The sequence below is a fragment of the Pleurodeles waltl genome, chromosome 10 (genome assembly GCF_031143425.1).
Source record: "Pleurodeles waltl isolate 20211129_DDA chromosome 10, aPleWal1.hap1.20221129, whole genome shotgun sequence".
Taxonomy (NCBI): Eukaryota; Metazoa; Chordata; class Amphibia; order Caudata; family Salamandridae; genus Pleurodeles; species Pleurodeles waltl.
In genome coordinates this window covers 138,631,630-138,644,776 of record NC_090449.1, presented here as the reverse complement: position 1 = coordinate 138,644,776, position 13,147 = coordinate 138,631,630, and the positions used below count along the sequence as shown (strand labels likewise).

At 42.2% G+C, this 13,147-nt stretch overlaps 1 protein-coding gene across 1 annotated transcript in view; it reads left to right on the top strand.

The window, feature by feature from the left end:
* Positions 1–408: 408 nt before the first annotated feature.
* Positions 409–13,147, top strand: part of FBXL18 (F-box and leucine rich repeat protein 18) — a 189,720-nt gene continuing 176,981 nt past the window's right edge. Inside the window, exons 1-2 of the mRNA XM_069209993.1 lie at positions 409–543; positions 11,729–11,923. Coding sequence (XP_069066094.1) covers positions 523–543; positions 11,729–11,923 — 216 coding nt within the window. The 5' untranslated portion in view covers positions 409–522. The remainder of the gene's footprint in view (positions 544–11,728; positions 11,924–13,147) is intronic.

Below are 13,147 nucleotides of genomic sequence, written 5' to 3'. Positions count from 1 at the left end.
CCCAGCTCTTACTCAGTACTCCTACTGAACTGCCATTCATGAGTGACAGTAGAGAAAATCATCCAAAGAAGGCCTATTTTCCCTGTTTTCTGTATTTAAAAAATAAATACAGACAGTAAAATACATATTTTTTTGACTGTATGTATATGTAAAAAATAAGTAAAAACGAAAAACTGGGAGCCCTGCCTATGAGTATTTGCCCAGCTCTATAATTCAGCTCTGCGGGTATCATATTAGTAGTTGTGATTTTAAGATCATATTGCTTGCATAGCCCGACTTTTCGCCAGCAGTCTCAACGCCACTGCATCAGGTAACAGCGTCAGCTATTGGCAATATGACTCTCCTGAAACCGAACCACCACCAATATGGCTGCACCAGAATGCCGCTACATGGAAGTGACGCAAGAAAACGGCGACGGAAGATGGAAGCGTAGTCCAGGCAATTGGTACGCTGCTGCTAGCCCATGCCCAGCAAGCAGATTTGTCCGTGGAGGGTGTAAACCGTGCGGGCGCGGGGCTGAACATGTACAGCTGCCCGGGAGAGGTGAGTGCGGGTTTCTATTGCTTCCCGTGTACTGATTTCATGTGTTGCCATCTGTCCATCTTTATCCTGCCAACTGTCTCCAGCTCTCATCTTTACATGCTCAGCTGATTGTTTCAGCCGGCGATCGCAAATGGCTCTTGTGCCTGTCAATGAAATTACGTTGGATAAATAAATCGGCCACTTATATTCTTTCTAGTTTAAGACACCCTCGTATCCCACGGAAACAAAGTACCATTTGAATCCTGTGACAGTGCCCATCAAAAACCCTGCAAATACAGCTCTGCTGTGCACTGCTGATGTTCTTCCCCAACGAAAAAAGCAAGTGTGGGTACTCGGAGCCCAACAGCGCATGTTAATTTCAATCTCCGAGTGTGACACCCTCCTGTTAAAATACAATTTTGCTCTTTAATGTCATAAGGATTGTTTAAGATTATTTATCATAATGCCTAGCCCCACTTATAAATGTTTTAACAAATGACATTCTTTATGAAATGAGTACGTAGTGAAGTTTGCCTGTATTTGGGTGACAGGAGATACCCAGTTGTGTTTTCAGGATTTCGGTTATGCGTGACATGATAAACTTGTTGACAAATAATGGAAGTATGCATTAGTGGTGTGATGGAGGAGATGTTTTAGCACATAGTTGCGTGATGAATATCGATAAGGAATATTAAGTATAGAATATAGAATGTGTTCTGGCGCGCTCCAGCCAGTTGCTGTTAAGTTCAGGAAAATGCCTTGGCTTTCTGATTCTTGGAAATTCCACGTGTTTGCCAGTTGTCCTTATTTTCTTCCCGAGCTTGCATGTGTAAGCGAAGAATGATCATCTCCAAGGTTAAGTTTTTTTTTTTTTTTTAACGAGTGACCAGAAGGGCAGCCTGTCTGTATCTGACCTTTCTCCTTTGGTAGTAAAGCTTGAGTTTTGAGTGTAGCAAGGTAGGTCCTTTTCGATGGATCACCAGATAGGTGATGCAAAGGCCTTTGAATGCGAGTCCTTAGCCACGGGGAGCCAGTGCAAGGAACGCCAGTGGTGATGTGGTCGCACCTGCTGAAATTCAGGACTCTTCTTGCTCTACATTGTGGATTCTTTATAGTTTGCTGATTAGCAGTTTTGGTAGCACAGTATAGGGCCTGTCAATGTGGTCCAGGCGGGTTAAAAGTAGACTGTAAGGAGCCAAAGCCCTCTGAGAGAGTCCCAGATAAGGGAAGAACCTACATAGGATAGTAAACAACACATTTTTGGCCACTTTGTTAATTTGTTGTTGGAATTCACGACGTCACCATATTTCTTTACTGGTCTAGAGGTGTTTGAGGCTGTCCAACTTTCTTTGCCTAAAAATTGTGGGTCAAATTTTTGCCGTGGTCCTCAGCCAGAGTTTGCTACCAGAAGCTGCGTTTCTGATGATTCTGTAGCAACCAGTTGTCTATTGCTTGTAAGCATAGCTGAGTAGGTGGCGATGTGTGAACTAGAGCAGCTGATGCTCAGCCACCAGGACCCCTTGGATATTTCTTTCATAGTTTGAATATGAACATCTGGTGTGTTGGAAGCTCAGTTACTGGGGCCAATTAAATATGGTTTTAGATGGGAGTTTGATGGAGATTATTAGATTTAGAGTTTAGCAATTGTGAAAGATTTGGTGTAACATTGGACTTGGCTTCCAAGACCAATTTAAGTACCTCATAGGCAGAAGAGGGGAGGTAAACAGAATAAACCATCAACTCCACGGAAGTCGGTCTATTAAGTCCTTCAGGAAGGGTAAAGTTGATAATCCTAGAAATGCTGAAGAGACCACATTGGTAACTCTGCCTCATTTTCCTTTCACATCTTCCCTTAAAACTATCATCCCTCAACTCAGTGTATCACACTGCATAGAAGCTCACAACAGATAATATCTTCAGTCGGAGGATTTATTAAAAGTTCACATATTTATTTAAAAATTGCTAAAACCTCTCATCAGCATTTCAAGAAATATTCCTCTGGGCCTCACTGGATCGAAACAAAAGACCAAAAACATTCTTGACCATTTGCTGTGATTCATTGGGACCCCGAGAATGGGCTAGTTTATTGAAATGCTGCTGCGAGGTTAAAAAGGCTGTGTTAAAAAAAAGTGATATGAACTTTTAACAAAACTTCTGTTTGAAGACCATTCTGTGGTTAGCTGCTGTGCAGCGTGAGTCTGTGTGTTGGAGTAAACTTTTCCTGCAAAGGTACTTTGAAATTGTTAAAAGTTTTGCATCAGTTGTCAATCCTTCTACTGCACGGTGGTCAGAGCAAACACGGCATTGTAACTTTTGGGAAGTACAGAGTATTGACTAGAGGATGTTGATCAGTATTTGTCACCATTTTTTCTCAAATATAAATGTATTTCTTCCAGTTTGCAGTCACACCTCCACCAGTGGGCTACTCGCCATCGTTTATGGGTGTACCCCTTATACCTGTATCTGTGGTGTCTACTGTTTATCCTTGGTTACCTAATTTCAACTTTTAGGTGAATCCACAGACTCATTAGTTTCGTGTCTGCAACATTACTTCGATCTCCCTATTGCCCCTCTGCTGTGCAACCTATTGACCGACCAATATGGTCTCTTCTACGTTTCTTGGGTCATAACCCTTTCCTGTTATTCTCCGCTGTGTGCAAATGTTCTGTGTAGAATGTGTATTTTTATTTTGTGTTTGGGTTTTATATAGGCAGTCTTACACATGATGACACCTTACCGCTAAATACAAACCCTGTCAAGCGGAGTATATCCAAGCAAAGTCTATTCGTTATATTGGGTACGAACGTTATTAAAGCCTTCCTAAATTTTATTTATTTTCTGTCTTACCAAACAGTTAGTAAGAGTTTCTTCCAGTGGATGGCAGATGCCATTGAAAAGACTCTGTCTCTCAGCTTCTTTTTTTTTTTTTTTTTTTTTTTTTTAAATCTTGGAACCCAAATATTACAGGTTTGACCTGCTGATATTTATCATAAAACATATAATTCCGATATATGTGGTAAGAATTACTGCACATGTAGTAGTTTAACGACTCGCTCATAATGAGAGCCTTAGACTTGACCTCCGTTCTACTCTTGACAGGCAGCAGTGCAATCCTGTCAATTCTGGTGTAATATGCTCTCACTTTTATAGATCATTCTTGCTGCAATACTTTGTATCAACTGGAATCTGACTATAGATCCTGCCTGAAGCTCTATCTATGATATATTACCGTGGTTTAAGTTAGTAGAGATAGTGGCATTCATAATCATTATCTTTGGCAGAAAAAAAAAAAAAGTGAAAAATTCTTAACATACGCAGATGTAAACATCAAGTACAGACTACAGTACTAATCTTAGCTGTAAGATTCACAGAGGCATCAGTCTTGGCTCCAAGATTCTTCTCATAAGGGATTAGTTCAAGAAAGGCCGCTAACGTCTTAGGTCATACATCGTGGATGTTGTAGAAACAAGATGTATCAAGATCTCCATCTTCTCCCCATTCCCTCCAGTTGGTTCAACCCATCCATTTGCAAATAGCTATACAGATTTCCTGCACTGACATCACAATCATTTAATATCTTAACAGCTATGTGAGTACCCTTGGCACACCTGAAGAATGTCTAGCCAAATGACTGCATCAGACGAGCCAGCATGAGTACACAAAAGATGAACTGTAGTGGGGACAAGGTAGAACCTAGTGGTACCCCATACATGCTCTTCTGTGAAGTTGACGTAAAGGAGGTTAGAACTTCCTTCTGTGAACAAGAGATTGAACTGTCCCAGAACCAAGCTAGAGCAATGCCCTGGTAAGCAAGACTATTAGGACATGCAGTGATGGTCATTGGTGTTAAAAACTAAGGTGCGATCTAGAGGTAAAGAAACTGCTGGGCAATCTGTATCTTAAATTCGCTGAAGATCGGCTTGAGCCAGCACCACTGCTTTCTAGGTTTACACCTTAAGTGAAAACCAGCCTGCAGTGAATGAACAATGGAATTGATCTCCACAAATGCCTTCAACTGATTATTGATCCGTCTTCAAAGCAGTTTAGGTAGCTAGGGTGACTGGGCAATAAGCCTTTAATTGGACATCATTGCTGGATCTAGAATTGTTTTTTTTTCTTTAAGATGCGTTGAATAGCTGCAGATTTAAGTTCACTACGTGCCTTTTTCAAGCACAGTGATGCATTGATAATCTTTCTGATAAAATGTTGTTAGCTGAGAACACTCTTATTTAACCTATCAATAGTAGGTCTTTCAAACAGTCAGATGCTCTGCATGCTCTTACTATTGGGTCAAAATATTCCCTAATGATTCGATTCAGCTTGGAGAGGCTTGAACTTTTAGGAGGAATGTTCAATGCAGGAGGGCCAGTACATATACTAATCTTCCAGCGACCTAAAGTTAGTATTAGATAGCCAATCCTCCTTCCAAAATATTCTGTACATTTTATTTCTTAGCTAATTCCTGGAATTGCATTAGCAGGGCCTAGAATTTCTTTTAAAATGAAACTACAGTTGCTGATTTGGTAAGGTCAGAGAAGATCTGTCACTATAATATCTGCCGTAGTCTTTTAATTGCAGCTTTATAGTTACGATTGAAGATTTGGTACTTCTTCTTGTTTGTCTCCAAAGCACGTAGAGTGTGTGCTTGTTTGTGTACTTTTGTAGGTGTCATTATATAATTATTGTGCTTTGCTTCCTTAGAATGTTGGTGTTAGATGGATCTTGTGTGTGTGTGGGTGTTTGTTTTGGTAGTCACCTGGGAGCCCCTCACTCTTAGCCCACGATCAGTATTGCAACCCTATTTCTTGTAGAAGCTGGTGTAAGGCAATAATTTCAGTGCAGCATGAATGCAAATACTACACATTTACTCTTCAGAGGAATCCAATTAAAGAAAATTGCTAACCCCTGTGTATTTGCACATGAACAATTAGAATAAAACCACAGCTCGCTCCTGCTCACTGTGGTTTGTTTTGCTTTCATCAATAAGGAAATCTGAGAAATAAAAACTTCAAATGTTTGCTTTAAATCGCATGTTAAGGTACCATTGTCTATGGCGGGAGCTGTACAGGGCACACGGGAACTTGAAGCATAAACTGATCAAAGCCCTTGCACAGTGTGTAAAACTGTACAGCACGGCTCCTTTTTAGAGTTCTCTCAGACAGCACATAACGCTGTCTCTGCGAGACATGTTGATTACACACATTTGTTAGCTTCAATGTCACTCTCATGTTCATTGTCCCTGTTTGTCTTGTCATATGTGCATGCTGTTGTCTTCTTGTGTCCATCCACTGCTCCTGTTTTTGGAGCTACTTTTTTCTTTGTATTCAGGCACGCCATTTGAGTGCTTGTGTTTTCAGTCTGTCTCCCACATCCCAGTCCATGTAGCTTATTTTCCCTAACACCCACCCTACACTCTACTCCATGCCACCACACTCTACTATGGGCCACTATTCTGTATGCCACTGCCCTCTACTCTACACCACTACACTCTAGAGCGTTCTGCTCTGTACCTCTGCACCAGTGCTTAATTTGTGAATAAAGAGGTGCCGGTGCCCAAAGCCCTCCTCTTAAACATGCGGCTGCTGCAATTAAATGTGCGAACACGGAATACTGAGGCGGCGTAATCCTGAAGCCACCTCGGGGCTCTTCAATCCATATAAAGCCACTCCCTGCCCCTTCAGCTCACTCTTGCAGCTTTCTACTTTCTCCCATTGTGAAGCTTTTTCGTTTTTTTCCTTCCTCCGTCTTTCCCATATGTCTTTTGCTCCCAGGAAATGCTTGAGGCAGAAGAATAAGCCCCTGCCCTCAAAAATAAGTGCCGGTGCTCAGCACCGGAAACAACAAGCACAAATTAACCACTGCTCTGCACTCAACTCTATAAAGCTGCACTCTACTCTGCACCACTCTACTCTGAGCAACTGCCCTCTACTCTGCCCTACTGCACTCTGTGACACTGCCCTCTATTTAGTGCCACTGCACTATATGCCACTACACTCTGCACCACTCTGTGCCACTGCACTCTACGCTGCACCAATCTACGCCCCTGCAACTTATGCCACTCTACACCACTGCACTCTATGTCACTGTGCTCAATCCCACTACACTCCATAGAACTCTTCTCAACGACACTGCAGCAAATGCCACTGCACTCTTCTCAGCACCACTCTGTGCCACTGCACTCTACTGTGCACTACTCCTTTATGCAAGACTACTGCACTCTACTCTGCTCTGCTCTATGCCACTACATTCTACTCCACTCTACATCACTCTGTGCCACTGCTCTCTGCACTACTGCACCTATGCCACTGCACTCTCATTCTACTCTTCTCTGCACTACTCCACACCTCTGCATTACGCACCACTGCACTCAATTTTGCACCACTCTGACATTGCACTCTATGCCACTGCACTCTACTCTGCAGTGCTCTACACAATTGCACTTTACAACATTGTGCCACTCTACTTTGTGCCACTTTACTGTATGCCACTCTGTTCTCCTCTGCACCACTCTACAAAACTGCACTCCACCCCACTAAACTCTACACCACTTTGCTCTTCTCTGTGCCACGCAAGTGCACTCTATGCTGCTGCACCACTCCATTCTGCTTCAACACTCTGTGCCTCTGTATCACTCTACTCTGCACCACTCTAATCTGTGCCAGTTTACTCTATGCCACTCTGTTCTACACTACTCTATTCAACTCTACTGTATTCAACTCCACTGCGCTCTACGTCACTTTACTTTTCACCACTGCAATGTACGCCACTACACTCTTTTCTCTCCACAACTCTACGCCACTGCACTCTACCCTGCACCACTCAATGCTACTGCACTTTACAGCACTCTACTCAACACACTCTGCGCTACTACACTTTACAGCACTCTTCTCCACTCTACGCCACTGCAGTCTGTGCCATTCTGCTCTTTTCTTTTTAGCACCACTCTACACCACTGCACTCCATGCCTCTCTGCTCTTCTCTATACCACTGTACACCACAGCACTCTATGCTGCTGCTCTAGTCAACTCCTCTCCCCCACTTTAGGCTGCTGCGCTTATATACTCTGCACCGCTCCACTGTGCACCACTGTACTCTATGTGACTCTGTTCTGCATCACTCCAAGCCACTCCACGCCTATTCACAACACTCCACGACATGCCAATCTGCTCCATTGTAGTGTACTCCACTTCACTCTACTCTATGCCAATTCACTCTACACCACTCTAATCTACCCCAGTTCACTGTACACTACACCATGCCATTCTACTCTGTGCCCCTCCACTTTATGCCACAGTACTCCATTCCACCCCAGTCATCTAATCTACTTCACTCCACACTGCTGTACAGCATGGTGAAAAGACTTAGGCAAAGCCAATAGCTCTCCCATAGGCAAAACCTTTTGGCTTTGCCAATGCTTGTTGTCTTACTCTCTCTCAACATGTATTTTCCTCTACAGGATTTGACTTCTGAGACAATTGGAGGTGGTCCACATTTTCTTACTCCAGACCAGAGCACTAGGCTCTGTTGGACATATCATAAACATAAAGTTAGTATTTGTTATGCATATGTTCAACTTTGTTTTCTCTTGGTGCTGAAATAACATGTTTATTGTTAACCACTTCAGTGATACTCATTATATAGACAGCAGAAGGATGGAAAGCTGAGCGGAACCACAGGGATTCGAACTTGTGACAATGACGTCAGTCATTGATTTCTGGAATGGATGCATAAGTCTAATGAGCCATCAGCCGTGGGCAAGGGTTACACGTAAATAGAACACATAATCTTAGCTGAGGATGACTGTTACCTCCTAGTCAGGCTTTGGGAGGTCTGTTACTTGCTGAGAACTGATAATGGAACATGCTCACACAGATAGTTTTACCTGTAACTTAAGGAGGCGCTCTAAAGATCTTCTTTGAGTAACATCTCTTCAGTCGCTCATAACTTGGGACCATTAATTCCCATCATGGGAGGCTCATGCGCTGTGTGCTTGTTGTCCTCTCTGAGACACTTTGATTAGAGCTCATTTTGAAGTTTGCACTTTATGATGTGGTAGCAGTGACAACCTGCATGTAGCACCTCTTGGAATGGTGGGGATATTCACATCCTAGCATATTCGGAGAGCTGGCTGGATCAGAAGACCCTGAACAGGTCTAGCTGTGTTTTCTTGTCCGCGTTTCCCCATCTGACCAGATAGACGAGGGTTCTAGCTGCCTTTCACCCTGTTGTGCTACTGTTTTTGGCTAGTAGGTACTTAAGGTCCATTAATCTATTCATGGACGTGTGCTTGTTCAGTCTAGGTTTTAGCCCCAGTAGATGAGATATCGGGCCACACGATTGTTACCGGTCCGTTAATTCTACCACCCTACACGCCACTGGATTTTAGTATTCCTTAATTTAGGTACAATCCCACAGCAGGTGGTAGAAAGTCTGCATCATCAGCTTTGTATCTTCAGCATGTGCTACTTGCCCAAGTGGACATTCTGTTTATTCGTTGTGGGATCAGGAGAGGTTGGTGTAAGTAGTTAAATTGTAAGAATTGAAACTAAGGCACCTTCTTCGTGTTCTCTGGTACGTTTAAACATTCAGGCTCAGTTGTTTCCATATTGAGTATATATAAGTTTGCATGATGTTCTCAAAGGAGCGAGAGACCCACCTTCTGCTTCTTCCCATCAGCGACTGCTCAGTGTTTAGAATATTACTCTGAAGTGTGATCGGCAGGCTATTTGTGTTTCAAAACATACTTTAACATGTCACCCATGACTTTGGCAGTTCTCCGCCAGCAGTGCCTGCCACTTGCACTGTTTTTGGGAGTACGAGCATTTATGCAGTGCATGCGAGTACGGCTTCACAGAACCTGGTCGCAGTCGCTTCGGCTCTTCTATCTTCTTTTAGCATCTCGGCTACTTCTAGAGTATCTTGTTGTCCTTTGGAGCCGCTTAACCTGGTAATATTTCTCATGATCAGGAGCTGCTAATCCTCACCAGTCTAAGGACAGCAACCCTTTTCAGTCCCTTCAGCAATATGAGGACAGCAATGCATGCAGCTCCGCAAACGTTTTCCTGAAGATCACCACTGTCAGTGCTGCAAAAGTATACAGTCCTCTTGGAGATACTATCATCTTGGATATCACTGTTCTACTAATGGAAGCACCAGAATATATGTGTTCTGTAGTTTTGTATATATTTCTGCAAGGCAGTTCCTCTTCCCTGCGATATATTTGCGACCCTAGGAACCTAAATGTTTCTCATTTCCAAGGGCGTTGGTTCCTAGATAGGCAATTTGTTTCAGCTTCCAGAAGTGAGTTCAGCAGATATAGGTAGACATTTTCACACCTTCTTTTAAGACCAAACATCCTGCCAAATTCTTCTACTGTGTTTAAGGAACATCACATGCTATCAGTTGCTGTTTGTATTCTCCAGTTGTGACTTTCACCCGGAAATGTTCTTGCTAGTGGGTCTATTGTTGTGGAAAAAAGTAGTAGTAACAAAGATCCTACCTGTTAGGTGCTCCTGCCTAGAATTCATTTTTGTGATGTGGTTTACTCAGGGGATGTATTGGGGGTGCCGGCCAGCGGGAGCCAGCTCTTGACTCCTTATCAAAGCTTCATATGCCCGTTAAAATCATTGGTTACTAACTAGCCATTCACCTCTCTTGGCAGGTGGTCGGGGTAGATTGTACTCCCTGATCTCAATCATCTCCCCTGTGGAGATGAATGTTGGTTGAAGGACCAGGGTGAGCAGGACAGTTTATCGTGTGGCATGCTCATTGTTCCATTGTCCAGCGGCTAGCAGAAGGATTCCTGTATGAGATCGTAGTCCTGTCTGGTAGTCACCATTGGGTAAGGGAGATGCTTTTTTTTTTTTTTTTTTGAGCGAGGATGGCCATCCAAGCCTTATTTCCGCAGTGAGGTGCAGGCAGAGATATGACTTGCATGGGGAAAGCATAACAACCTAAGATCGTGTACAGGGCCGTTGGAGGTGGCAGGTCTCAAAATATGCAGAATATTATGTAGACACTCACGCCTAAGTAGAAAATTGCCATTTTAAAAACAAACATTTACAAATCCTGCAGGTTTCACCTTGTTAACCTGTTGGCTTTACCAGTGCGTTTTACCAATGCAAAAAAAAGATTTAAAAAGGTGCAGTGATATGGTAGCTGATGGCAGCTACATGTTTGTATATGTGTGTGTGCATTTGTGATGAATTGTACACGCATGAGGGAAGATGCGTGCACCTTTGGAATGATAGTGGTACCCTTTTTTTAATGTGATAAAGTTGGAGAAAGAAATGTTGGATATTTAAATAAAAAATGTAATTGTATTTGCTTTTAAAGCTCTGATTGCAAAAAACCCTAAAATTAAACCAATTTGTAAAGGACACTGAGGGTGTGGCGGGAGTGAGTGCAGACTTGTGTATGTAATAGGAAGTGGAAAGGGGCTTGGGAGTAACAGAGGCTGGCAAACGTGTTTTTTGGACTAAAAGTAGTCCAGCAACAAATAGCAGCTGCTGAGCCCTTCAAAAATTAAATTGAAAGCATTTTTATGGATTGAATGGGTAGAGGAGTATATGTAAAGTGGGGCTGGTGAAGAGGAGTCTATGGGAGCAGGTATTTGAGCAAAGGGGATGCAGAGCAAGGAAGGAAGAAAACACATGCACTCTTATGGAGTGCTTAATGCAAAAGAAGAAAGTTGTTTCCTAAATGTGAGCAGTGGAAGGATGCAAGTCACAATGATTTGTAAAGAGTCTGGAAGGGATGAAAATAGAAAGGCAAACCATCAATTAAGAAACGTGAATGAGTGACGTTAAGCCAATGCAATGGGCAGGCTCTAACCCTACTGTTTTTGGTATGGTCCACATGCAGCTTTCGCCTACTGATATCTTTTAGCCAAACCTCGGTAGAGGGTGTGCTTAATGCAACAAATCTATTGATTGTACACCATTTAAAATTATATTGTGCTGACTGACCAAATTACATTCTAAGCATTTGTACCTTTTGGATTTTAAACCACAAATCTACACTATTTGATTCTCCTTTTGAATTTCTTATCTTCTGAAAAGTTCCTCAGCATTGAGTTAAAAGTCCAATTAGTTTGTAAGTGGGGAGATGCTATGATGAGATAAGTATTTTGGGATCTGTTCATGATGGACTTCACAAGGCTGCCTAACATCGCCTTTGTATTCATTGTTTGTTCTTTGTGTTCTAGGAGATGCTAAATGACGAGAACACTGAAGAAAGTATCAACCCAATAGAGTTTTCAGATGAAATTCTATTGCACATCCTGAGTTACGTCCCCAGCACAGACCTTATCCTTAATGTTAGACGAGTGTGCCGGAAGCTTGCAACACTGTGTCTTGATAGTAGCTTAACCAAACAGGTTGTGCTGCACAAGGAATATCAGGTAAGTTTACGTCCAGGTGCAAACTTCACACCGAAAATGCTCGAAACAAAAGTGGGATAGGTGTTTTGATTTCCAAATGATATAACAGGCTAACAGTGCATATACACATGACTGAGAATGTGAAATACGAGCAGTTTTCTTGTCTCTTCAGATCACTTTTAAAGGAAATTATGTTTTGGTACAAATCTCCAATCTTGTCTGCAAGGTCAATGTCATCTAGGGGGTGAAGAGGTAGACCTTACATGATTAAGAGCTGGTTTGTGAGGAGCTGCCATAAGTACATTGAGTTTTATCTAAATGTCTAAATTAATTTTGTTTCACTGTGTTTCTTTTAACTTTAATTTTAAGTAGGGTCGCAGAATTTCAACTGAAAACGTTGAGAAAATAATGAAGGGGAACATGTATCTGTATTCACGTGGTATAAACTTGAAAATCCCCCCAACTAGCCTCACTAAGTCTCCTCCCCCATACAACACAGTATGTCTCACCTTCAGTTTTTTGGCTGCTTGAAGGAACTTAAACGAGTGGTAAATCTGTATAAAGTGACGGGCCTCTGAACAAAAATTCCAAACTGTAGCTGTTCTGACTATTTTGTTCTGCTAACATAGCTAAGCATTGGAACATTTGAATGTCTATGACAGTACAGACCAGTGCCTACCTTCAAACACACTACATAAGAAACATACCTTGCCCTGTTTTAAAAGCAACCCTAAAAAAGTATCCTTGTAGTCGGTTTTACATAATGCTGAGTATTACTTCTACATTCTTACTGGATACTGATATACTGGCCTTTAATCTTCACTCCCGTGTTTTGAACTCTGTATTTTGGAGTTCCTTCATTGAACCCTCATCTCCTCCATTGAGCTAAAGTAGGTTATATTCTTTTTCGATATCCTCATTCTCTGGCCTCCTCAGGTCGACGCTACTAACACCACTTGATGTTTCCCTCTTTGTGCATTCTACGTTATCTTTAATTTCTAATAAGTTTATTGTTGTCATCACCTTTACCTCTAACCAGCTTTCCTATAACAATTTGTCACGCGTTTACTACTCTCATAGACTTCCAAAAATCGATAGCTGTTCTGGCTCACATATGCTGGGACCTCAAAAGTCTGAACATGTCCCATCCCTAGTCAACTCTCTACTTTTTGGTGATGATTACACAAGCACATTTAAAATCACTATATTCTACATTTTTCTGGTAAAAAACGCTGCTTTTCTCAA